General features: G+C 40.7%; 3 protein-coding genes across 6 annotated transcripts in view; 2 read left to right on the forward strand and 1 right to left on the reverse strand.

The window, feature by feature from the left end:
• Positions 1–6,464, forward strand: part of NAA25 (N-alpha-acetyltransferase 25, NatB auxiliary subunit) — a 76,062-nt gene extending 69,598 nt beyond the window's left edge. The window contains exon 23 of one of the 3 annotated variants that reach the window (XM_089894542.1): positions 1,301–6,462. In XM_089894542.1, the coding sequence (XP_089750668.1) occupies positions 1,301–1,423 (123 nt within the window). In that variant the 3' untranslated portion in view covers positions 1,424–6,462. Of the gene's footprint in view, positions 1–1,300 lie in introns of all 3 variants that reach the window. The other 2 variants (XM_022550661.2, XM_089894543.1) reach the window with 2 other exon arrangements.
• Positions 5,611–13,259, reverse strand: ERP29 (endoplasmic reticulum protein 29). Its single transcript, XM_022550663.3, has 3 exons — positions 13,054–13,259; positions 8,339–8,477; positions 5,611–6,436 (listed from the first exon to the last, which is right to left on the reverse strand). The coding sequence occupies exons 1-3, from the start codon at positions 13,195–13,197 to the stop codon at positions 5,934–5,936; spliced, it is 786 nt and encodes a 261-aa protein (XP_022406371.2). The 5' UTR covers positions 13,198–13,259; the 3' UTR covers positions 5,611–5,933.
• The window catches only part of TMEM116 (transmembrane protein 116), a 120,539-nt gene continuing 105,731 nt past the window's right edge, over positions 12,766–27,573 (forward strand). The window contains exon 1 of one of the 2 annotated variants that reach the window (XM_022550915.2): positions 12,766–13,694. In XM_022550915.2, the coding sequence (XP_022406623.2) occupies positions 13,350–13,694 (345 nt within the window). In that variant the 5' untranslated portion in view covers positions 12,766–13,349. Of the gene's footprint in view, positions 13,695–14,245; positions 27,068–27,573 lie in introns of those variants that run through there. The other variant, XM_022550911.3, reaches the window with a different exon arrangement.

The following is a 27,573-nucleotide window of genomic DNA, read 5'->3' on the forward strand; positions in this document are numbered from 1 at the left end:
AGTTTTTCACTCAACCAATATTCAAGAGTTCTGTTCAGGCTGCTGCATCTAGATCAATCTTGTTCTTTTAAACAACTGTATAGTGTTCAAAATATGAATGTACCACATCCATTGGACATATTTTAGGTTGTTTCTGTACATTTGCTTTTACATATAGTACTGAATGAAATGTATTTGTGTACATACCTTTTTATGCACTTGTTGGGTCATAAAATGTGCTTATCTGGTTTCTTTTGGGCTTTAAAGTACTGCCAACTTCATGTAAAGCTAACCAGTTTTCAGCCAACCTTCTTTCTGTGTTTGAACACTCCATCCCCTTTATTTTTTGTGCTTTCTACCACAGGTCAAACGTGCAGCAAATATTTAACTCACATATTTGAGCAGCCTTAGGAAAACTGGTCTTTTTTAGTTATTTGGCCTCTGGAACACGATCGTGGACTTTGTCAATATGGAGGGAGGCCTGTCAATATTGTAACTAGAAAAGATGATACTGGTAAATTTGATGCCCTTAAAAAGTGGCTGTGATAAGTCTAAATGAATAATAAATTTCTACTTCTTTTCCGATGAAACTAATAATAAGAAATCTCAATTTTTCCACTTTGTACAGCTCATAACAAAATAGTAGTGATTTTATGGCTAAAGTACTTAGTAATAATTTTCTAATTTTTTTTCTTTTTTTAAAAAAGTATTTTTTATTTATTTATTTATTTATTTATTTATTTATTTATTTATTTATTTATGGCTGTGTTGGGTCTTCATTTCTGTGCGAGGGCTTTCTCTAGAAGCGGCAAGCGGGAGCCACTCTTCATCGCGGTGCGCGGCCTCTCTTGTTGCAGAGCACAGGCTCCAGACGCGCAGGCTCAGTAGCTGTGGCTCACGGGCCCAGTTGCTCCGCGGCATGTGGGATCTTCCCAGACCAGGGCTCGAACCCGTGTCCCCTTCATTGGCAGGCAGATTCTCAGCCACTGCGCCACCAGGGAAGCCCCTAACTTTTTCTCTTGATGAAAACTAGAAATCAGAAATCTCGCTTTTCCGACTTGATATAATTTATAACAAAGGTTACTTGAAAGATTGGTAATGCTAAAGCAACAGGGGTCTCAGTGAAAAGTCACATGGAAAAATATACATCTGTGATGAGTTTAGCCATCTTTGCATTTAATGAAATTGAAAATGACCCAATCTATTCTCATGGAGCTTGCAGTGAGACCAGAGGTAGTGGTAATTTTAATTTATACCTGAGGATCTCTAATCTGGGGGAATGCTTTCTGAGCAAGACCACTAATTCTTGTTTCCTTTGTAGGAAGAGAGAAAATTTTCAAAGACTGTACAAGGGAAGGTGCAGAGCAGTTACCTGCACTCACTTCTGGAAATTGGGGAGCTGCTGAAAAAAAGACTTGAGACTACAAAGAAACTAAAAATTTAAGTTAGTGTGAACCACAAGCACTGATGACTCTACAACAGAAAATGACATCATCTTCCCAGGCAAAAGCTACATCTGATTGACCATCATTTTAATCCAGAACTTCCTCATAAAATGCATGAAGGACTTTGATCGTGAATTAATTTTTTAGGTATTAAATGTGTACAACTGATTAAATTATTGTATATAAACCAGAAGCGGGACCCTCATCTGGGTTTGACCACTTTTTATACATGTTCATATGCATATGGCAGCCACAAGAGAACCCCACTCTTCTTCCCTTCTATCACCAGAAACATCTGGTGGGGTGGGGGGAAAGCAGCAATAGAAATTAAGCATAAAGCATTGACCTCAGAGCAGCTGAATGGCCCTACCATTATAGCAGTGCATGTTTTGGTCTGGTCCTTGAGCCTTAGGAAGCAGAAAGCAGAAGAAGAGGGGGACCATGATTGGGAGCAGGCCCTCTTTCCACATTAGCAGTTTAGCTTTGAGGCTTCCTCAAATGCTTGGCTCCCACAGAACCCAAGGCAGGTACCCAAAGGACCTCAGATGAAATTTGGCATAAGCACCTGCCACTGAAGGACATCACTCCGATGCCCACAGGCTGTCGGTTTTCAGCTTAATAATCCCAATGGCCAAGACATCCCCATCCTAGCTCCTGTGAGAGTTAAATCAGAAGTAGCCTTCTGTTACCTTACAGCTGTTTGGAGGGGAAAGTAGTGCAGACCACTTATAAGCCTGCTGAGGACTAGCTTGCTGTCTTTTGTCTACTTGGGAAAGATGGGAATCACTGTTTTAAAGAAGAGAGGTGTACATAATTTATGCAGGCAAGTCTAATACCAGTGTCATTGGTTTTGTGAGCTATATATATATGTATATGCTTTTACATATATACGTATATTTTCAACCGTATATACATGTATATGTAAATGTATATACATGTATATATGCTTGAAAGTAAAGATTTAATACTCTAGTGTTTTTTAAGTGGGAGGTTTGAGAAGGAAGAAAGGAAGGAATGTATATTAATATGGATTTAACCTAGGTTTTAAGATTTAGGCTGGCAAAAGAAATGTTATCAATTGGGCTTGAGGTTCAGTTTACCTTTTTCAAACTTGAGAATTATTACCAGGATGGTGTTTACGTTGTTCATCTGGAGCTCCCCAAGACTATGGCTTCAGAGGTTGGTTTGACAGAAAAGATAAACATTGCTCTTGAAAATGTTACACATTTTATACAACTGCTTTGGTAACTTTTTTGTGTTTGAATCTGTGCCTCTGTTTTTGGTCTTTGTTACCCAAATACCGTTATAAAGTTAATAATTCTGAAAAGCAAAGAAATGAATTTGATGAGATTCAAATATCTGATGGAGGATTGGTCTTGAAGACCTTCAAGGTCCTTTCCAACTCACTTCTCCAGTGAAATGTGATACTCTTTTCTTTTAAAAGCAACCAAAAAAGAGCTTGGAAAATCTCTGTATGCAAAGCAATTGCATTTTGTCCCTATCATTTTGACTTTCTTAGATTCACAATTTGGTAGGGTGATTAATAACTGTCTCAACTTGTAGGGAAACTTTTTTGAAAATTACTGAATTACATGGTCAAAATAAGACTTGTTGGAAATCCTAGTCTATCCAGTAATTAAAAAAAACCAGTTTTGATGTTAATTGGTAGCCACAACTGTCATACCCCATCCCAAAAGAAAAGAACTGCCTTGAACAAGATGAATTAAAAATTCTGATTGATTCTGAATTTAACTTAATAACATAATTTCATAAAACTATGGTCTATTTAGATGGAACTTTGTGTATGGGGTTGGGGGTATGTGTATGGCATGTGTTCTTGAAATGATGTTTCTTTGAATATCCAAAAATACTATACGTAGAAACAGAAATGTTCTTTGAAACAAGTCTATTAACTGACAGTGATCGTTCTAGCATATGTGTGCTCAGTGGGCTGGCCTTGGTCCTCAGGGACAGTGTGTGACTCCAGTGGTCTACCTACCTAGTCTCTTGTCTAGGGGCATCTGGGTCCTCTACTGGTTTTAGTGACAGATAATGTTATGTTGGGGTTATGCTTCCTTTGTTACATGTTGATTTCCCTACTAAATGTAGCATTTCAATTACATCCAACCTCTTACATTTTGAGATTAATTGTAAAAAGAATGAAATTATGCAGAAATGGCCAATATCTTTTATTGATCTGTTCTTTTGGAAATTGTCATGCACTATAAATTGTGTACAGTTAAAAAAAATATATATATATATACACATATATTCTTACATGAGTAAAAAGCACCCTCTCCAGCAATTGTATGTAATTGGTATTTGAAGAGAATTCCCAAATAACTCATTGCTGCTGCTGCTGTTTTTAGTTTGTGTGGGTTTTTTGTTTTATTTTGTTTTTGTGTGGAAAACTGATATTTAAAAAAAAGAAAAGGAAAGGAGAAAAAACACGACTACTGTTTACAGACTGAAAAATTACTGCTTTTTATACTACTGAGATCCTGAGACTCTCCAAAGCAAACATTTGGTTTAAATCATTTATCTGATGTGGATAAAAGGTAGAGAACTTTTTAGTGTTCTCCACATAATGGAAAATGTACAAATGCCTAGCTGTGTTGCCCATCAATTTTGTATATTTTCATAATTTTAATTGTTTAAAATTGCATTATATTTTGCAATCACTATGTTCAATCTGGATTTGTCTTTCATTCTAACTTTTAATATAAAAAGGGGTTTCAATGTATCTACAGCCTTGTTATTGAAACTCTTCCTGCTTTTTTGCTGTGATTTATTAATATGGGAAGTATATATTCTTCCTTCAGAATTAAGTGAAGCATAGCAAATCTATTTAAAATGGATGGGTTAATTTATTTAAACACTTTCATCTTAAGTTGGCATTTCTGCCTGGTTCATTTTTGTTCAGATTCCTAGAAGCCACAACCTTTTAAATGGTATAAGTCATCTCAATTTTGTATTGTTATATTCCTCAGCAAGATGGTAATATTTGTGAATTTAAAATTATTCCAAGGCCACTAGTTATTTTGTTTAAAGTACCTTGCGTGCTCGCATTCATTAATTCAACATTTATGTGTTGAGCACTTATTTACTACGTGCCAGATTCCGTGTTAGGCTCTGCTGATATAATGGTAAATGAACTCTATATCCTAGTTAGTGGCTGAAGTGGGGGAAGAGACAATAAAAATAAATATTAGTTTGTAATTAAGTCCTGATTAATAAAATATGTCAGGGTATGTGATACGTGGGGTCACAAGAGGACCTCTTGAGTGGTGCCATCTGACCTGAATGATGAAGAGTCAGCCATTGAAAAGCAAATACAAGTCAAAGGCCCCAAGGCAGGAAACTGCTGAGCATGTTCCAGTGACTGTAAAAAAAAAAGGCTCAAGTGCCTGGGACTTAATGAAAGGAGTGGAAAAGGGGTACAGATTGAGATAGAAGGTGGAGTGGGGATTAGAGCAATCAGGATTTTGTAGCCAGGGGAAGAAATGAGATTTCTAAATTTAGTGGGAAGTTACTGGAGGATTTCAGGCAGGCGGATGACATGATTTATCCAAGGGTATATGGACCCACAGGCTGAGATCATTTATTCAGACACACACACAGCAGAAAGAGGAGCTGTTTGTTTTTCCTCCTAGTTTCCTTTCTGTCCTGTGATACTAAATGCCCTTATCTGAGCCCTGAAAAAGTTCTTGCCTGCTTCTTCAGTTATGAATTAACTCCACCCCAACATTCTCTTTTTCCTTTAACAAAAAGTGGGCACTTGGATATACCTCACTGCCGTTTTTGACTTTCCCCAAAAGGTGGGCTCAGTTTATACTTTTTCATGTTCCGTTTTTGAGATGCTGTCACTGCCTCGATGCAGACATGTGTTTCATAGTAACAAGTGGAGGCTAAGCAACCACGAGCCAAATGCTTATAAAAATTATTTGTGGGGTGCCTATAGTAGTTTATGCTTGGGGAACAGTTTTGCAACCTCCGCTTCCATATATCTTAGTAAAAGTGGGTCCCAGGTAATGTACTATTTTCTGTATGAGAAAAGCAGTTATTGGTAGTCTGTTACCCTGGTAGAGCAGAGTCCACACCACCTTAGATTAAAAAATAAATTCAAAGGAGAAAGCAGGTCATAGGCCAAAGTATAATTTGTAAAAGAAAACTGAATGGCTTCAGGTCCTTTTAACCAAAACACAGAAACTTTAATTGAATCAGAATTGTATCTATCAAAAACCTGGGCAGTACACTCTTCTTTATAGCACCAGTTCCTTCTGAGGGGGAATTTCACAAGCCATCTGAGTAAATGTACCAGCTGTACCAGACTGGTTACAGCGATGTTCCAAGCATAGTCACACCAGCATCAATATCTGGGCATACTCAGATTTCTGGTTTAGTGCCACTTTTCCTACCACTCCCTTATATCCCAGTAGGGTCTCACAGCCAGCAGGTAGCTTACCCCTCCCCACCCCACCAAACCCTTGAAAACCCTGGAGTGCCTTTTCATAGCTCCTGCTTCTCGGCCCCCTTCTTCTGGAAGGCAGTCAAAATGTTTAGGCTCTTCTGGAGCTCTTCCTTCTTCCCATCGCTCATCTTGTTCTTCTCAATCAGCTTGGTGATCCGGGTCATCTCTGAGGCTGGGAAGTCCTCACCTTGGTCTAAGATCTTTCCCATGATCTTAAGGTATTGCTCAGCCCACTTCTTCTCAGCCTCCTTCACACTTGCAAGGTTGTCCTGCCCCTGCTTCAAGAGGGCCTGGCGGGCCTCCATACCAGAGGCCCTGATGAACTCTCCAGCAAGGGTGTCATACGCAGGCAGGCAACCAGGCATACCTAGGTAAACCCCATGTCCCTTTAGCCAGCGCTGGATGGCTCCAACCTTAACTGCCCCACTATATAGGACTGGGTTCTCAAAGTCCCCATCCCGGAAGAGGTAGAAGACTGGGTAGTTCTCCTTGTCCAGCTTGTATTTCTCACTCAGCTCCATATTCAGCTTGTCACCATAATCTGTGAGTAGAAACCAGAAATGAGGAATAAAACATGAGGAAGGTATGGCAGGAGGTTGCTGTGAAGCCTATCTGAGCTGAGGGGAAGAAGAATCTCGGCTGTTTGAATTCCTCCTCTGCTACTTCCTAGCCATGTGGCATTAGTCAAATCCTTTAATCTCTCTGAACTTCATTTTCCTCATCTGAAAAAGGGGAATTCTGCATATTTATTATATGCCCACTATGTGCCAGGGACTGTTCTAAGTGCTGGGGACTTAGTTGTGATTTAGAGTGATTAAGAGTATCAAGCTCTCTGACCTCAAAGAGCTCATACTCTTCAAAAAGTGAGAAGAGAGATAATAAAATGAACCAAAGTGATTAGTGCTATGACGAAAATAAAATGGTGATATGACACAGTGACTGGGTGAGAAGGCCCACTTTGGTCGGTCATGGAAGGCCTCCCTGTGAAGATGACATGAACTGAGGGACCTGAATATGTAGGAGACATATCAGACACATCAACAGCAGACACGTCAATTTGTGGGAAAAGGGTCTCAGGCAGAAAGGTCTGCAAGTGCAAAAGCTCTGAGGCAGGAATGAGCTGGGTATATTTAAGGATTACAAAGTGTAGTCTGGCTGGAGCTTAGTGAATATGTGGTAGGTAACGAACTCAGTCCCTACCACTTGAGGGCTGTTGGGAGGACCCAATGAGGGGATATGTGCACTTAACCCGGCAGAGTTAAGTGTTTAATATGTGGTAGCTGTTAGTATTTGCTATGTCTTTCCCAAAAGGCAGCAGCAGCCCCAAGGGCTACAACTGGTTTCTTACACCTGGCCAGGAAGAAATGGCCAAGACCACCTATTACTGGGTAGTAGTATAGGAAGTGTGGGGTTCCAATCCTAGTTCTGGCGCTTTATAATCTTGAGCAAGTTACTCTAAGCATCTGTTTCTTCATTTGGGGAGTCATAAAACTTCCTTCACAGAGCTGCCACAGGATGACATACATGTAAAACACTTAGCACAGTGGCCTGGCACATAATAAACATTTCAGAAATGTCAGCTATTGTTAATATTATTAAAGCCCCAAAGGAGTGGACTCACAGTTGAGTTAGACTTGATCAACTGCCCTGAAGAAGTGTGACAGCTACCTCTATCCAAGACCAGACTCAAGAGCTCACTAGGGAACTGTGGCATCTCAGCTGGGAGGAAGCAGAGAGGGAAGAACCTACTGCATTCCTCCTAAGAATACACACTTAGGAGGAGTTCTGAATGAGCCCCTTGCTACCCCACAGCCTGAGACAAATCATTTAAGCTCCTTGAGCTTCAGTTTTCCTCAAGTATAAAAAGGAGATAATGCATCTCGCTTCTCAGGCGAGGTTCAAGTGAAGATTAAAAATGCAATGTCTGTGTACGTCTTTACAGACTGAAAAACCACTAAATGTTGGCAACTATGTATTAAAGTTGTCCCTATCATTCAGAGCTACCCTTGGTTTAGTGGCAGCTCTGGTGGATTTGAGCTAAAGCCCAAACCCAATAGTTTTGGTACAAAAGAGCCGAAATGAAGATGGAAAAACTGACTACGCTGTCCCCCGGGAGGCAAGGCACCCCCTCTGACTACAGTCCCCTGCAAGGAGAGCTCCAAGCTCTCACAATAAGTTTGATGTCAGTGTGGGTGAAGGGTGAAGGATGGTGAATTCCCTCCCCTCAGGCACCTGCAAGGCTGAGCTGAGGTTCTGTGGTCACAGAATCTGCTCAAGCTAAGCTTACTGTGGGTACCAGACTCCTTGAGAGGACATGACCCCATTTATACTCCTCGTGTGTGGCTCAGACAGAAAGGCACTGGGTATTCCCCCTATAAGTAGGGAAATAATTCCTAGTTTTCTCCCTCTCTGCCCTCTTCAGTCATCCCAGACTTATTCATACCTGAGATCCCCACCTCTGCCACCAAGAGATCATCGCTGGAAGCCGAGTTTTCAGCCAGACGCTTGAACTCATCCTGCTTCTCACCGTACGGGTACTGGGTGTCAAACTTCACCAAGACGAACTTGCTTTTGGGAATGACCTGAGGGCATACACAGCTGAGCAAGTGGGGGTTCCCAAGGACCTCTGGGGCTAATTCCCTTTCCCAAGGGACCCCTGTTTAAGAAACAGAGTGGAAAACAAGCCCACAAGGGAGACAAGCTCTCATATACTAACCTTCATTCATTCATTCACCCATTGATTCGCTTAACAATTTGACGGTGTCTACTACTGAGTACCCCATTAAGTAGTTGCTCACACTAATCAAACTGTCTGGAACAAACAATGCTATAGATGTACTAAGGCCTTCTCCTCCAGTGGCCCTTTTGGTAAGACTAAGGAAACGCATCCTTAGCCACTTTACGTTGGCCCCTGTCGTGCCCATCATCCCAGGGGCCTTTCTCTGGCAATGAACCAGAAATCTGACCCAAACCAAACAACCGTCTATAAAGGAGTTGGCACCACGGAGGATGCTCTGGCTAGGGAGTCCAGAGTTTGCACTCTGCAATTTCAGGGCTCATAGGAAGTTGCTGAGAGGCCAGGCTTGGGACAATGTCCCCTCCCTAAACTACAGTTTCCTTGAAGTTAGATCTCTAAGACCTAAACTGTCACGGTCCAGACTTCTATTTCAATTATGGTAAAATTGACATCACAGGGATTTATTACATTAACTGTGTTGCACAACCATCACTAACATCTAGTTACAGAACATTTTCATCACCCGAAAAGGAACCACGTATCCATTAAGCAGTCATTCCCCAATCCTCCTTCCCCCAGCCCCCGACAACCACTAATCTGCTTTCTGTCTGTATGGATTTGTCTATTCTGATGGACTCATACAATAAGTGACCTTTTGTGTCTAGTTTCTTTCACTTAGCATAATGTTTTCAAGATTCATTCATGTTGTAGCATGCATCAGTATTTCATTCCTTTTTATGGCCAAATATTCCATTGTATGGATATATCATACTTTGTTTACCCATTGACCAGTAGGTGGACATTTGGGTTGTTTCCACCTTTTGGTTATTTGTGAATAGTGCTGTTATAAACATTTGTGTACAAGTTTTTGTTTGAACACCTGTTTTCATCTCTTCTGGGAATATATCTAGGAGTGGAGCTGCAGGGTCATATAGCAATTCTATATTTAACTTATTGAGGAATTCTAAAACTTCATTTTGATGGTTTCACCCAATGCATAGATTTTCAGTTGCTCTACTCTTTTTTTTTTTTTTTTTGCAGTACGTGGGCCTCTCACTGTCGCGGTTTCTCCCGATGCGGAGCACAGGCTCCGGACGCGCAGGCTCAGCGACCATGGCTCACGGGCCCAGCCGCTCTGCGGCATGTGGGATATTCCCGGACCAGGGCATGAACCCGTGTCCCCTGCATTGGCAGGCGGGCTCTCAACCACTGCGCCACCAGGGAAGCCCCTAATGCATATATTTTATCTAATAAGCTGCCTCTGGTTGGTAGTACTGCCTCCCCTCCTCCTACAACTTTCAATTTTTCTAATCAAAGTCATCACAACAGGTTAATTTTTCATCACAGGCAATCCCTGCCATAATTAAGTCAAGCTGACATCAGTCCAGTTTTTGTTAGTTCTTGTTTCTTACTGTGGGTTGCTGTCCATTTCGTTTTAGGTTTTAAAAAATATTTAACAGTACCAGAGGACACAAGGGAAGAGGGAGAAGGGACCAGAACAGGTAATCCTTAAGTGGTCACTGACCCCAAAAATTCTGAGTTCTGGAGTCTAAGAGCAGGGAAGACTTAAAAATATAAATCAGATCACATCCCTCTGGCCCATTTGGCCTTATTTCAGTTCAAAACACCAAACATTCCCACTCAGGGCCTTTTCATTTGCTGTCTCTGCTGGCTAGAGTGCCCTTTCCCTGGTTCTTTCCATGGTTGTCAAAGCTCAGTTCAAATGTCGTCTCCTAACGGAGAGGCCTCCCCCACACATACCATCTAATTCTGCTTCATTTCCATCATATTCTAGCAGGCTACTGCCCTCGACTTTCTTCACTGCATTAACCACTCTCTGAAATCCTTATCTGCTTATTGTCGGTCCTCTCCACTAAAATATAATTTATGAGAATAAGGACCGTCTCTGACCTGTTTTCTGCTGTATTATCCCTAGTGCCCAACAGTGCCCTGGCATGTGGCAGATGCTCTGAAAATATCTGATAAATGAACAAAACCAGGGCAGGCTTTGACAGCAGATGCTACATGTCCAGGGAGAAAATTTTATAAAAGAACACATGAAAACCTAACTTCAAGGGGCCTACATTTATATTATGGAATAATATTAATAATCATACAGTGGTGTAACACTGAAATAGAATTGAGAGGCCTTCATCTTTTATTTTCACCATTCTTAGCCATCAGCAGAATGGTTTTGAATGGCAAACATTTGCACAGCTAATTTTTTCTTGTTCTTTTACTCAACCTGTACCTCTTAACTGCTCTAGAAATCTCTCTCGGGACTTTCCTGGTGATCCACTGGTTAAGACTCCGTGCTTCCAATGTAGCGGGCACGGGTTCAATCCCTGGTCAGGGAACTAAGATCCCACATGTGGCACAGCGCGGCCAAAAAAAAAGAGAAAGAAATAGAAGTCTCTCCTTTCTTCATCCTTGAGGAATCAGCTCCACCATAAACTACATTTAGTTGACTTGCTTCTTCAATGTATAGATGAATTAATTATTCATTCATTCATTCAATAAAAAGGTAGTGAGGACCTAACATGTGTGCCAGGCACTGTTCTAAGTGAACACAGCAGTAAAGAAAACAGACAGGGTTTCTCATTTTTAGTGATGGTAAAGGGCAAGAAACAAAAAAAGACACTGGAAATCTCTGAAAGGCAAAGCATGGAACAAGTCTCCTGGATATGGTAACCCTAGGAAGCTCCCCTTTTGTTCAATAGTGAAGGAAGAGAGTGAGATTTAGAAAGGGACTGGAGAAAACATTTGTTCATTCATTCGACAAATTATTATTGAGCATCTTCTATGTAACAGGTAACCACCTAGGTTGTGCAGACGATCAGTGAACAAGATACACAAGGTAGTTCTTCACACGCATATAACATCCTAGTGTGGGACACAATACACTAGACAAGAAAAATAAATCAGTGATGAGTGCTCTACAGAGAAATCAAACAGGGTAATGTGACTGGCACTTTAGACTGGGGGAGGGGTAAATCTGAGAAGGTAACATTTAACCCAAGCCTAAACAACGAGGAGCAACCAGCCTTTCAAAGATTGGGCAAAGAATGTTCTAGTCACAAAGAACTGCCAGTACAAAGGGCCTAAAGGCAGTACTGAGCTAGTAACAGCCAAAGGACAGAGGGCACAAAGAGGAGAATGATTAGGAGATGAGAGGAGAGGGAAGCAAGAGTCAGATCATGTAGGTCTTAGGCTACTGGACTGAGAGGCTCCAGAGTGAAAACAGGGAGACTAGTGAGGAGGCTATATAACCATAGCCTAGACTAGGGTGGTAGCTGTAAAGATGGAAGCACACCAATTGATTAGGAAATACTACTACTGTTACAGTGCAGTTTCCCTCTAAGTCACATGTGGTCTGTGATGTTACCCCATATCCATGTTGGGTGGTAGGGGTGTCACTTTGCCAGGAAAGCCCCCTAAAGCAAAGGGTGCTGTGGGGTGTGTGCCTGACAACCAGCAAAGTTTTAAATTCTTGAAACTTTGCATTCAATGAGCCACAGGTGCCAACTCCACAAGGAACCCTTTTGAAAATACGAAGAAGAGTTAAACCACTTGAGATAGATTTAGAGATTTAGAGCTCCACTTCTTGGTTTCACTTCTTGGTTCACTTCCCAGCAGTGGGTACAAATTAAGAAAATAAATTAATAAATCTCAGCACTTAGCTTGCCCATCTCATAGGCGAAGTTAAAAAGGTGCCAGTGGGTGTAAAATTAAGGGATTGGGACTGCATTCAGCCTTCAATATTTCCAATGTCCATTTACCGAGACCAAGACCCCAATTCTGTAAATATGAAGGCGGGGGTAGAGGCGAATCCTTCCTTCCATGTCTCGACCCGATTTGATTTGTCACCAGGCCCAAGACACTCACTGTAGGGTGGTTGAACCGAAGCTTATTTTTAACCCTAGCACTTTTTAAGGAGACGCAGAATATCTGGACAGTGGCTGCAATCCAAGCCAAGCCAAAGGGAGAGGGGCGCTGAAACGCTGGCTAACGAGCCGCGTTTCCAACCTTGCCCCACCACAGACGGGTGGCGTCCGCCTAGTACCGCCCTCCGAGTCTCCTACTTGGGATTTGAGGATTGGATCTCGCCCGGCACCGCCCTCTTCCCATATGCGACGGGAAGAGGCACCCGGCTCCCTCGGCTGCACCTCTGCAGTTCTCTTGCAAAAGAGGAAGCAAGTGCAAATACTGCAAAGGTGCGCGAGGACCCTGGAACACGTATGCTCCATGGTCATGATACGGCCTCGGCCCAGATTCCACCAGTCCTACAGGACAGTGGGAAGTCACGGGATTGTCGCTACAGACCACCTCCTGCCAGCTCTCTGTCCCCTGTGTCCCCCACGGGTGCGCGCTCCCCTGGGCAGTCTGGCTGCACCTGTGCGCGATGTCCCCCGCCCCGTTACCTTGTAGAAAGTGATTGTATCCAGGGGAAGGGCGCCCTTGGTGTGCAGGCCGCTGCCGCCTTGCGGAGCAGAGAGGAACAGGAGGAACAGGAGAAGGGGAAACAATTGGGAGAGAGAAGCGGCGCGGGGAACGGCAGCAGCCATAACGCCGGATTCTGGCAGTAAGAGATGGGAAGGCTGTAGTGGAGCAAGCGCGGAGCCGGGAGTCACGTGGCTAGGAAGGCGGGCACGGGTGCGCTCACGTGTACAGCCAGGCCGGCGTGGCGAGAGGGAGGAGCCACGTGAGGGGCGGGGAAATGGAGCTGCCGCGCGTGCGCACTCGGCGAAGCCCCAGCAGGCCTAGGGAGAGCGGGCCTGGCCGCGTGGCAGTGTGGGGGTTGGACGGCAGTGCCGGGGAGGCTGGGGGAGGGGAGGAAGAAGAGGAGGAAGGAGAGACTGCCGCGCACGCGCACTCAGCGAGGCTTGCTACCAGCCTGCTCTTTTCCCGTCCTTCTCCGCGTGAGCCGCGGCGTGAAGCGCGTGTTCGGCGTCCTTGCAGTTCTTCGATGGCTATCCTCTTTTTCGAAGATGACGAGGCCAGCCGTCCTTTCTTCCTGCCTTTGGTCCGTCAGGCAGTCGGTTGGGACCTGTTGCTACCTTCGGTTAGTCTGTCAGTCTGACTGTGCTACTACCCCTCAGTCATACTCCTCTCCCTCCCTTAGCCACGACCCGAGTTGGTAAGTGAGACTCAGCTATTCGTCAGTATGGCAGTCAGGGCCACTCCTGCCGCTTCCCAGTCCGATATGAGACCTACTCTGTGGTGAGTGCCTCACCAGGGAGGCTCCAGGCTCCTATAAAAACAGGCTTCCCTGAAAGCTGAGTACCCGTCGAGCTGTGTCCTGGGCTCTCTGAAGATTTTTTTTTTTTTTTTTTTTTTTTTTTTTGCAGTACGCGGGCCTCTCACCGCTGCGGCCTCTCCCGCCGCGGAGCACAGGCTCCGGACGCTCAGGCCCAGCGGCCATAGCTCACGGGCCCAGCCGTCCCGCGGCACGTGGGATCCTCCCGGATCGGGGCACGAACCCGCGTCCCCTGCATCGGCAGGCAGACTCCCAACCGCTGCGCCACCAGGGAAGCCCTGAAGATATATTTTTTTTAAATCCTAGTAATTCTCTTCAACAGGTGCTTGTTCAGGATAGTTTACACCAGATCCTGGTTTTTGCCTGCGGTAATACAGTATCAAGAGGAAAGAGATAGCAGTGTACTGAACAAACTCAGTGGTGGAAGGAGACGTGGGAATAGCAATATAACCATTACAGTGTAATCGGTAGAAAATAAGACTATATTACAGTCTCGTGAAAGCACAAATGGAGATTCAGTCAGCCCTGCTCAGGAATGTCAGGGAAAGTTATAGACGAGAGATGACTTTTGAACTGGATCTTGAAAGAAGAGAAGGTGTTTGCAGGGCAAACACCAAAGGATATTTCTAGCAAGGGGGAAAGCATGATGAATCTGTAAAGGTAAATGGGCACGTTGTAAAGGGTCTTATCAAGCTAAAGGGTTTGGAGCCACCAGAGGCTTTAGCTAGGAGAGTGACGTTAGATTTGCTGTCACTCGGGAATAAAGGGGATGCATTGGAATGGAGAAAGCTGAGGTCAGGGGGGTTCACTGCAATAGTCTTGGTGGGAGAGATTAAGGTCCTGTAATAGGACCTAATAAAAAGATGAAAAGGTGAGGTTGGAATTGAGAAACTTTTATACGGTAGAATTCACAAGACTTGAACAAATGGATATGCTGGTAAGAGAATAAATTATATAATGCATTATAAGGGGCTTAGCACCAAGTTAACCATTGCATGTGTCCAATAAATGTGTGTGTAGGTATGTATGTATGTATAAAGTAGTCATCAAAGATAATAGCCAATCTTGGGCAGCCAGTTTAGATAGAAATTTTGAGAGAGTCCAGTGTGTGTGTGTGTGTTGGGAAGGTTCAGAAAAATTTATTTTGAGTTTGCCCTAATAAATTATTAAAGAAAATGCACCACATAGACCAATGAATAGAAGTTAGAAGAAGGGATAATTACTGTGAGCTAAGGTGGTTAAAGAAAGCTTCATGTAGGAGGTGGAAACGGAGAACATTTTAGGTGGAGAACAAGTGAAAAAAGAGCAGAAGTGGAAAAGAGCATGATGTTTTGGGGAATGACCGGCTTGCTTGAGGGAGTTCTCAAAACAGTAGATAGTAAGACAGTTTTAAGCCCAGGTAGGGGAGAATCTTGAAAATCAAATTAGGAAATTGCTATTTTGTCCTGTAGTCAATAAGGAGCTATTATCCACTTCTGAGTATATAAATGCATTGAGCACATCTACAGTAGTTACTATGATTGATCAGGAGTGACTTTTTAGTCATGATTAGTTTAGAAGTAGGTTTTGAGAAAAGTGCAAGAAGTGGATTGGTTGGAGAGGGAAGGGAAATATTGGTACTTTTGTTATGAATTGCAAAAGTGCAGTAATTGTCTTAATGCTGCCTTTTAAGAGTGCCCTGGTCCCAGTCAGTTACCTCATGGTATAATTAGATTCTTGGCTTCAGGACCTTGACAACAACAATCTACACAAATAAGCCAAGTAAAACTCTCCATATTTAGGAAGTCATAAAATCCCACAGTTGACTCTGTTGTGGAAAATCAAAAGTCTCACCTGGGTGAGGTAGGAAGGAGGAGGTGGCAAGGTATGTTACTTGAAAGTGCATATGACTCAATGTAGCAGCTGGAGTAAGGGAGAAGGAAAATGGCATGGTCTGCTAAGACAACTAATACATAAATTCTCCCATCTTTTTTTCTAACATCATCAAGCTGGTAAGCCCCCAGTCGCACTGACATCTTTTATTTCTCATATACACAAGGCATGTTCCTGCCTCAGAGCCTTTGTGCTGGCTTTCTCCCTCTAGAACACTTTTCTTCAAGATATTCATATGGCCGGCTCCTTCATTTCCTTCAAGTCTTTGACCCAATGTCAGCTTCCTAAGATCTACCCTGACCATACTTAAAAAAAAATCGCTCCTCCCTGATACCTTCCTGCTTTCCATCTCCCTTCTCTCTGTTATTATTTTCTCCATAGCACTCTTCAGCTTAACATACTGTATACTTTGCTTATTTTCTTTTTAAAAATTAATTAATTAATTTGGCTGCATTGGGTCTTAGTTGTGGCACACGGGATCTTTCGTGGCGGTACGTGGGTTCTTCGTTGCGGCGTGCGGGCTTCTCTCTAGTTGTGGGCTGTGGGCTCCAGGGCATGCGGGTCAGTAGTTTTGGCACATGGGCTCTCTAGTTGTGGTGCACGGGCTCCAGAGCGCATGGGCTTAGTTGCCCCACGGCATGTGGGATCTTAGTTCCCCGACCAGGGATTGAACCTGCGTCTCCTGCATTGGAAGGCGGATTCTTAACCACTGGACCACTTAAGGAAGTCCCTGCTTATTTTTCTAAGTATCTGTTTCCCGTGAGGGATGGGTTTGTTTTTGTTTTTATTTTTGTTTTGTCTTTTTGGTTCACTGTTACATCCCCAGCACCTAGAACAGTGTCTGGCACATGGTAGATGCTCAGTACATTTTTGTGCAGTGAATAAATGAATCAAGTCAGTGAAAGAGGAACTATTCCATAGCTGTCTCTCAAAATTCCCTTGGTCCTTTCTGCATTCCCTTCTTAGATCACATATTGTACTTTGGAGCTATCCCATCCCTTAGAGCTAATTGCTTTTCCCCTGCAAGGTTTTGGTGATATTAACACTAGTTTTTTTGACATAGATGTCTTAATGAACACTTAAAGCAGACTTCACATTAAAAAATTGTTATAGAAGGAAAATTTACTCCACAGTATGATTTTCTCCAAGCCCCATCCTCCTTTAAGAAGCTTTCAATATTTTTTAATAGCAGGATTGTTCACATCATACCAATTAAAAAATATATTTTATTTATTTATTTGGCTGCATTGGGTCTCAGTTGTGGCACGTGGGGTCTTTTGTTGCAGCATGCGGGCTCTTCATCGCCGCCTGTGGGCTTCTCTCTAGTTCCGGCGTGTGGGCTTCAGAGCGCTCAGGCTCTCTGGTTGTGGCGTGCGGGCTCTAGAGCACGCGGGCTCAGTAGTTGCGGTGAGCGGGCTTAGTTGCCCCATGGCATGTGGGATCTTAGTTCCCCAAGCACAGATCGAACTTGTGTCCCCTGCATTGGAAGGCAGATTCTTAACCACTGGACCACCAGTGAAGTCCCAAGAAGCTTTCAGTGTTTAATAACTATTTACTGAACATATTTTACACACCACACACTCTTCTGGAGGCAAGGGTTACACTGGTGAACAAAATAGATGTGCTCCCTGCAGTCCTAGAGGAGAGACCAACATTAAATAAGTATACAAATAAATATATAATTACAAATTGTGATGATTTCTAAGAAAGAAAAGTTGAGGGCTTATGAAAGAATATGATAGGGGGAATAAATTTGCATTGAGGTGCATGGAAAACCTCTACAAACAATTATATTTGAGCTGATATAAGACCTAAAGCATGAATGGGATTCAGCTCTCAAGGAACTTACCCTTGATTGATGAAACAAACATTAAATAATTATATAAATAAATTTAAATTACACATTACTATGTGTTAGGAAGCATTTTAGGAAAAAAACCTAGTATGTGCAAAGGTTCTAGAATGAGAAAGAGGGAATTCCCTGGCGGTCCAGTGGTTAGGACTCTGTGGTTCCACTGCTGGGGGCCTGGATTCGATCTGTAGTGGGGGAACTAAGATTCCCCAAGCTGCATGGTGTGACCAATAAAATAATACAGAATGAAAAAGAGCTTGAAATATTTGAGGAACAAAAAGAATTCCATCCTGGAATCTGTCTTTTAGTAATAAAAACATCAGCAAAGAAGGAGACTATATATGCGGGGATGTAGGGATGTTCACCACAGAATTGTTTGCAGAACGAAAAATAAATAAAGGAAATTAAAAACAAAACCTGAAAAAAGCCTACATGTCCAACACGAGAGGAATTGTTGGATAAATTATCTTATGTGGAATACTATACAGCTATGAAAATTGATTAGAACTATTTATATTAAAGTGGAGAGATATCCATGAAATAACAGGTGAGAACAGTAATGTATACAGAAATATATGATCCCATTTTAAAAAACCTACCATACCACTGCAACAACCTCTGTATATGTGTGTGTGTGTGTGTGTGTGTGTGTATAGAAGCATATATATATATATATATATATATATATTTGGATATGTTTTAATGAGAATAGAGAATGATGTAGAGAAATATACCAGGCTTTTTGCATTGGTTACAGTTCAGGGGAGTGGAGAGAAAGAAAATAAGACTAACAAAAGGAAAAAAGGTTATTATGGAATAATGTTGAGCAAAAATGTAGAATATAAAATACTAGCTATAGAATTACTACAAACATGTAAAAATCGAATATGCATAAGGACAAAGACTTAAAGTAACAAAAATAAAACTCATTTTGACTAGATGAGATTGCAACAAACTTTTTACTTTAGATTTCTCTTATTTCAATATTGTTTTTTCAATAAAGTAACATTAAAAAATGCATAGAGATTTTAACATCCAGGGATCAGACCATTTCAGCAAAGATGTTTTTCTTTCTTCTTTTGTCCCATGTTCAATTCATGTTGTTTTGTCTTATGCACTGTCATAAGCCACCTGAAATACTATCTAGGTCAAAGTGGGATGTAAATAAGTAAATAAAAATAACCTAATTCTTGCCAGTCTCTTCCCTTTTTAATCTGTCCTGCACACTGCCAACATGTTACTCATGATAGTATCATGTAAAAGGATAATAATAATACTTGCTTCATAGGATTGTGAATGGATTAAATTAATGTATAGGAAGCATTTAGAATAGGGCCTGGCATATACTACATACTCACTAAGGACGAGTTATATGGTAATTATGTCATGTCATTTATTTGCTCAGAAGTTTATAATGGCACCTCTGCAGGATAAAATTCAAATGCAAGAGCCTCTACAATCTAGTTGTAAATAAAAATGCCACTTATAATATTACATGTAGGACTTTCCTGGTGGCACAGTGGTTAAGAACCTGCCTGCCAATGCAGTGGACATGGGTCAAGCCGTGGTCCAGGAAGATCCCAGGATCTTCCCAGGATCTTAGCTGCCGCGGAGCAGCTAAGCCCATGTGCCACTACTGAGCCTGTGCTCTAGAGCCTGTGAGCCACAACTACTGAGCCCACATGCCACAACTACTGAAGCCCACGGGCCTAGAGCCTGTGGTCTGCCACAAAAGGAGCCACCACAATGAGAAGCCTGCGCACCGCAACGAAGAGTAGCCCCCGCTCGCCACAACTAGAGGAGGCCTGTGCACAGAAACGAAGACCCAATGCATAAATAAATAAATAAATAAATAAATAAATTTACATGTAGCTACTGAGCTCTTGAAATGTGGCTAACCGGAATTGAGACATAAGTGTAAAATACACCCTGAATTACAAAGTACAAAATTAAGAAAGTGAAATATTGCAGTGATTTTTATATTGATTATATGTTGAAATGACAAAATTTTAAATATTTGGGTTAATAAAATATATTATTAAAATTAATTTTACCTGTTTCTTTTTACTTTTTTAAAAGTTTTTTAGAAACTTTTAAGTTACATATATGGCTCACATTACATATTTATTGGATAGAATGACTCTAGATTTTTAAAGTAAAATGTTGCTAACTTTTTCTTTTCTAAAAAAATTTTGCTCTCTTCTTATTGAAGTATAGTTGATTTACAATGTTGTGTTAGTTTCAGGTGTACAACAAAGTGATTCTTTTTCAGATTCTTTCCCATTATAGATTATTACAGGATATTAAATATAGTTCCCTGTGCTATACAGTAGGACCTTGTTGTTTACCTGTTTTATATATAGTAGTGTATATATGTTAATCCCAAACTCCTAATTTATCCCTCTCCCCTCTCTCTACTTTGGTAACCATAAATTTGTTTTCTATGCCTGTGTAATTCTGTTTCTTAAATAAGTTCATTTGTATCTTTTTTTTTTTTTTTGGGCTGCACGTCACGTCATGTGGGATCTTAGTCCCCAACCAGGGATTAAACCCATGCCCCCTGCAGTGGATGCATGGAGTCTTAACCACTGGACCACCAGGGAAGTCCCTGTATCATTTTTTGAGATTTCATATATAAGTGGTATCGTATATTTGTCTTTGTCTGACTTCACTTAGTGTGATAGTCTCTAGGTCCATCTGTGTTGCTGCAAATGGCATTATTTCATTCTTTTTTATGGCTGATACTCCATTGTATACATATACCACATCTTCTTTATCCATTCATCCCTTGATGAACATTTAGGTTGCTTCCATGTCTTGACTATTGTAAACAGCACTGCTATGAACATTGTGGTACATGTATCTTTTCGAATTAGAGTTTTCTCTGGATATGTGTCCAGGAGTGGAATTCCTAGATCATATGGTAACTCTAGTTTTAGTTTTTTAAGGAACCTCCATACTGTTCCCCATAGTGGCTGCACCAATTTACATTCCCACCAACAGTGTAGGAAGATTCCTTTTCCTCCACACTGTCTCCAGCATTTGTAGTATCTAGTCTTACATTTAGGTCTTTAATCCATCTTGAATTTACTTTTGTGTATGGTGTTAGAGAATGTTCTAATTTCATTGATTTACATGTAGCTGTCCAGTTTATCTAGTCTTACATTTAGGTCTTTAATCCATTTTGAATTTACTTTTGTGTATGGTGTTAGAGAATGTTCTAATTTCATTGATTTACATGTAGCTGTCCAGTTTATCTAGTCTTACATTTAGGTCTTTAATCCATTTTGAATTTACTTTTGTGTATGGTGTTAGAGAATGTTCTAATTTCATTGATTTACATGTAGCTGTCCAGTTTTCCCAACAGCACTTATTGAAGAAACTGTCTTTTCTCCATTGTATATTCTTGCCTCCTTTGTCATAGATTAATTGACCATAAGTGCATGCGTTTATTTCTGGCCTTTGTGTCCTGTTCCATTGATCAGTGTGTCTTTTTTGTTCCATATTGTTTTGATGATGGTAGCTTTGTAATATAGTCTGAAGTCAGGGAGCATGATTCCTCCAGCTTAGTTTTTCTTTCTCAAGATTGTTTTGGCTATTCGGGGTCTTTTGTATTTCCATACAAATTAAAAAAATTTGTTCTAGTTCTGTGAAAAATGCCATTGGTAATTTGATAGGGATTGCACTGAATCTGTAGATTGCCTTGGGTAGTATGCTTATTTTAACAGTATTGATTCCTGCAATCCAAGAACATGGTACAACTTTCCATCTGTTTGTGTCATCTTCGATTTCTTTCATCAGTGTCTTTTAGTTTTCAGAGTACAAGTCATTTGCCTCCTTAGATAGGTTTATTCCTAGGTATTTTATTCTTTCTGATGTGATGGTAAATGGGATTGGGTTACCATTTCATCCTAATCTCTGTCCAGTTGATATTTTAGACCCAAGTGCAGTATACTTGCATTTATTTCTATTAACTTTTATATTATTATATTATTAAATAAAACTCATTATTCTAAAGTATAAGATCTATCCCTCACAACTTTGGTACATTCATTCAATAAATACTGAATGCCTATTTTAGTCACTTTTAGGCACTAGAGATATTGAGGTTAATGAGACAGATAAGTTGCCTGGCCCCAAGGAAGTTACAGTCTAGTAAGGAGAAATAGGCACATAAATAAACAAGATATTTTGGAATTTAAATAAATGTTACATCTCTGAGGTGATGACATTTGACCTGATGCTTGAAGGATGAGAAGGAGCTAGTCATGTGATTATCTGGGGGAAGAGCATTCCAGAGAGGGAAGAGCTATTGCAAATTATCTGAATTGGAAAAGTATTTGACATGTTGGATAAACACACAGTGGTGGGCAGACACTAAGATAGCCCCCAATGATGCCTGCCTCTTGGTATTCACACTGTTGTGTAATCCTCTCCGCTTGAGTGTTGACAAGATCTATGATGAATAGAATACAGGAAAGGTGATGGGATGTCACTTCAGTCATTTGCTTACATAAGATTGAGACTTCCATGTCGCTAGGAGGTCATCTTGCAGAAGTCCACATGGCAAAGAACTGAGTGTAGCCTTGCACCAAGAGTTAGTTAGGAACTGAGGCCCTCAGGCCCACAACCCTCAAGGAACGGAATTAGGCCAACAACTGTATGAACTTGGAAGCAGATCCTTCTCCATTTGAGCCTTCAGACGAGAACCAGCCCTGGTCAACATCTTGGTCATAACCTTGTGAGAGAAACTGAAGCAGAAGACCCAACTAAGCTATTCTTGAACTCCTAACTCACAGATGCTGTGAGATAATACGTGTGTTTTAAGCTGCTAAATTTGTGGACATTTGTTATGATGCAATAGATAAGTAACACACATATTTGATAAATATGCTTACTGTATTTTCTTTCAAGTTATTGATGAAAATGTTTTACAGAACAGTGTCAAGTCAGAATTCTGGTTCACTCCACTAGAAGCCATTTTTAAGTTGATATTTATCAATTAGTTAGCACTACCTTAGGTTTATTTAGAAATGCCCTTAATTGTGCTTCTCCTTGGTCTACATTTTCTTTTCTTTTCTTTCTTTCTTTTTTCTTTTGGCCACACTGCTCGGCCTATGGGATCCTAGTTCCCCGACCAGGAATCGAATCCGGGCCCCAGTAGTGAAAGTGCTGAGTCCCAACCACTGGACCACCAGGGAATTCCCAATATATTTTCTTATTTTTATATCATGAAATTTCTCACAAAATGTTTTGTCAAAATACCATATACACTGTGTCTAGTAATTCTGTCCAAAAAGAGAATGGGGTTAGTCTGGCATGATTTTTTTTATAAATCCATGTTGAATTAATGGTTACTTTTTTCTAATTCTTTAAAAGCACATCTTGGGACTTCCCTGGTGGCACAGTGGTTAAGAATCTGCCTGCCAATGCAGGGGACACGGGTTTGAGCCCTGGTCCAGGAAGATCCGAAATGCTGTGGGGCAGCTAAGCCCGTGTGCCACAACTGTTGAGCCTGTGCTCTAGAGCCCGCGAGCCACAACTACCGAGCCCACGTGCCACAACTTCTGAAGCCCGTGCGCCTAGAGCCCAAGCTCTGCAACAAGAGAAGCCACTGCAATGAGAAACCTGTGCACTGCATCGAAGAGTAGCCCCCACTTGCCACAACTAGAGAAAGCCCGTGTGCATCAAGTAAGACCCAACAACAAAGGCCCAATGTAGCCAAATATAAATAAATTGATAAAAACACATCTTTTGGATAGTTCATTGTAGAATCTTGTCTGAGATAAATACTAAGATCTTTGCAGATTCTACTATCCTTTCTCCTTATAAAAAATTTTTAGTTATCAACAGCTTTCTACAATTTCTACAACTTCTAGCAATTTCTGCAATTTCTAGCAATTTTTCCAGTTTTACATGAACTCTCAGATTTCATTCAATGGTTTATTGGGTTAACCTGCAAGTTTTACCAAAGCCCTGGAGTGTAATTTGTTCAGGCCAGGAGTGATGTATTCATTTAGAGCAGTCAGATGCTCTCTTACAATCTTTATCTTCAGTTCCCTCTTACAATGTTTTACACTTTTTATTCTAAATATTATTCTTTTCAGTAGGAGAGACAGAAACATGTTATCCATTAATCACTATACCATGAGATTCAGCAATGGGATATCCTTCCTTGCTTTTGTCCCAAACGTCATTTTTTTGGATAACAGCTTTATTAAGATATAATTTACGTACCGTACAATTCATCCTTTTAAAGTGTACAATTCAGTGGTTTCCAGTATATTCATAGAATTGTACAACCAGCACCATTATCTAATTTTAGAATATTTTTATCACCCTAATAAGAAAGCCTGTGCCCATTAGCAGTCACTCCCCATTCCCTCCCAAACTACCTCTCTAGCTCTAGGCAACACTAATCTACTTTCTGTCACTGTAAATTTGCCTGTTTGGGACATTTTTTAAAATAAATTAATTAATTTATTTGGCTGCGTTGGATCTTTGTTGCGGTACATGGGATCTTCCTTGCAGCATGTGGGGTCTTTCGTTGTGGCGCTCATTGCGACATGTGAGCTGTTTGTTGCGGCACGCTGGCTTCTCTCGAGTTGTGGTGTGCGGGTTTTCTCTTCTCTAGTTGTGGCGCAGGCTCCAGAGCACGTGGGCTCTGTAGTTGAGGCGCACAAGCTCAGTAGTTGTGGCGCCTGGACTTAGTTGCCCCGCGGCATGTGGGATCTTAGTTCCCTGACCAGTGGCTGCAATATGTTATATTTCCACAGCAGTGTATGAGGTTTCCTATTTCTCAACATTCACTTGCTATTGTCTTTTTATTATGGCCATCCTAGTAGGCGTGAAATGTCATCTCGTGATTTTACTTTGTATTTCCCTGGTGGCTTATGATGTTGATCATCTTTTCATGTGTATTAGTTATTCGTATTATTTTGGGGAGAAATCTCTAATTTAAAACCTTTGCCCGGGAATTCCCTTGCGGTCCAGTGGTTAGGGTTTGATGCTTTCACTGCCAGGGCCCGGGTTCGATCCCTGGTCGGGGAGCTAAGATCCCACAAGCCGTGAGGTGCAGCCAAAAAAACAAAAAACGAAAAAACAAACCTTTGCCCATTTTTAAATTGGGTTGTGTTATTGAGTTGTAGGAATTCTTTATATATTCTACATAAAAGTCCCTTATTAGATATATGGTTTACAAATACTTTCTCCTATTCTGCGGGTTTTCTTTTTTACTTTCTTGATGGTATCCTTTGAAGCAGTAAAGTTTCTAATTTTGAAGACCAATTTATCTATTTTTTTCTTTTGTTGTTTGTGCTTTTGTTGTCATATCTAAGAAGCAATTGCCTAATAATTCTTTTGATGTCCCATTAATTTTTTAAATTACCTTAACCTGTTTTCCCATTAACCAGTTTCCTGTTAAGAGTGAGAACTATGATCAGACTGACTGAGTTTGAATGTTGGTGTTACCACTTGATAATTCTGTAACCAGAGGGAAAATGACACAACTTCTTTAAGCCTCAGTTTCTTCATCTGTTAAATAAGAATAATACTTCTTACCTCAAAGGTTGTGTTGAGGATTAAAATGCTTACAGAGAAAGCACTTGATAATTGGTAGCTATTATTACTAGAAATTTTCTTTAAGTACTATTTTTACTTAAATTAAAATACTTTACTACATAGGTGTTTTTCTTGACTTTGTATCCACTGCAGTAACTCGCTCATGGTAGAAGTTTAATGAATAGCTGTTAACTGAAATTGACATGTAATATATAGTAGTAGCCCATTACATTGAGAACTGAGATGTGTTTGAGCTTGCTAAGGAGCTAAGTAAAAAGAAAAGACAAAACTGAAAATAAATATCACCCAGTTCATCATTTGGGCTTGGGTTAGCCCTTGTAGAAAAAGAAATGGGAGAATTATGATTCCAAAGACACTTCAAAGGGGAACAGTGCTAAATATACAGAAGGGAGGGGCTTAATTTAGAGAGAAAAATAGAAAAGTAAACCCCCGAATGTTGGTTGGTGGCATAAGACATTTTAGAATAGATGCCAAAAGAGAAAAGTTCTCTTGTCCAGAGCAGCAGACTGATTTGCCATGGTTGTTCTCTGAACAATCTGAGATTTGTTCTTGACTGAGACAAGAGTCCTTTGTCCAAAAGCATTCTTTTATCACTTGGTGAGACTGTCATTAGTCCCCTCACCCTTATTAGATAGACATATGATTAGAGGCCTCAAAAGACTCCCTAAGATTTTATGGTAGGGATTTCTGATCCAGAAATATACTGGTATTTTAATTTGTTTATCTAATAATGTAAGCAAAGTGATTAGAGCCTACCTCTACTTAACAATGTCCTGTATTCCACTGCACATGATATTCTTAATTTCATATGAATAAATGAATAATATATTTAAATTACTCAAGCCATGCAAATGATCTAATTTATGTTATCAATAAATATTTGTAAAATGTATGAGTGTATGGTTAGATGAAAGATAAATGGTTATGTAAATGAAATGTTCTTCCTTCTGCTTTCTCCTTCCCGTAGTTTTTGTCCAAATTTTATCAGTTCTTCCAAATAATGTTCAAATGCCAATCAGTGTATATTATTTTTGTGTACAGATTATTTGAGATTTGGTATTCAAGCTATTTTTCCTACTATATTATAAGCTCCTGGAAGTCTGGGTCTGATCTTTTTTGTCTTTATATTTTCCATAACACAGCATTTTACACAAAGTTGATATATAAACATAAGCATATTCAATGAATTGTATAATTTAGTAGTATATTTACATTTATAAACGTAATATTACTACAGATATAATATTACAAATATTATATAATATTACATTTATTATATTTATGGTGGGAATTTTGGTACAGAATATTTAAGAAAACATTCGTATTATGAGATATTAATAACGCTTTCTCTTCATACCTTTTCCAGATATTACTAAAAACTTACTGATTGAGTAAATATATAGTCTGTCTTCCCCAACACAGGCTTCTGTCCCTAAACAGGACAGGTTTCAAACAGACCTCCCTTCTTCCCTATTTTTCTCTCCCTTTTTTCTATTCTATTTCTCTCTTGCAGCTCTATTTACCTTTTCATGGTAACTCATTCTCTGCACTTTTTATTAGTCCTACATCTTGCCCCTTTTTACACTTCCCAATGCTTTTTAGAACTTTGTTTCCTTGTCACCTGCTCTTTCTATTTTTGTTCTTTCTGCTTGGCTTTCTCCTCCACTTGTCGCTACTTTCTCTCCTTGCCCTCAAGATACGGGGCAGGATTGGGTAGGGAGGAGCCCAGCTGGGTTAAGGGTGGAGCTACCTGTTTACTGCTTGGGATTCAGAACCTGACCAGGAAGGATCAGGCTGCTTGAATTTAGCTGAGGCTGAAGTCCGTATGGCCTGCCTACTGGAGGCTAGCATTTTGGAGGATAATTGGAACTTGGTGAGACTAGAAGCAGCCCCTCTCTTCGTTTTTCGATCCCCCTTCCTTCCTCCCTGTTCTGTATTTTTCACTCACAGCATCTCTTTCCATACTAACTTTTCTTCTTCCTTTTCCCCTGTTGCTTACTATTCTGTTTTTTCTGTCTGTCTAGCTCTCTGTCAGTTAACTTTATTTAGTATTTGTTTGCCTTTACTGTTACCCATTCTTTCCACATATCTGTCTGTTCTCTCTTAAAATTTAACTTTTTCTACCTCTTTTCCATTTTATTCTTCCCTTTATTAATTTTCTCATCCAACTCTCTTTTTTTCCTTCAGTCATTTTCTATCCACCTGTCTGTTCTTTTTATCTTACAGTTTCCCAGCAATGTAGCAATAAGGGAGGAATAAAGGAGCCACCCTGGCTTTCCAGGGGCCTATTCACCCTTTTTACTCATTCTCAGACTTGTAGTGTGTTTTGATTAGGCACTGAAGAGTCTGTGCTTTGCACAGATAGTTAACAAACAGTGA

This window comes from Delphinapterus leucas, chromosome 14, assembly GCF_059928025.1.
Source record: "Delphinapterus leucas isolate spDelLeu-1000000601 "Yukka" chromosome 14, BTC_Dleu_Yukka2, whole genome shotgun sequence".
Lineage (NCBI taxonomy): Eukaryota > Metazoa > Chordata > Mammalia > Artiodactyla > Monodontidae > Delphinapterus > Delphinapterus leucas.

Coding starts and splice junctions, on each gene's coding strand:
- ERP29 (XM_022550663.3), bottom strand. CDS start 13,197: ATGGCTGCTGCCGTTCCCCGCGCCGCTTCTCTCTCCCAATTGTTTCCC. Junction 8,478..13,053: donor ATACAATCACTTTCTACAAG/GTAACGGGGCGG, acceptor GTATGCCCTCAG/GTCATTCCCAAAAGCAAGTT. Junction 6,437..8,338: donor GGCAGAGGTGGGGATCTCAG/GTATGAATAAGT, acceptor TTCTACTCACAG/ATTATGGTGACAAGCTGAAT.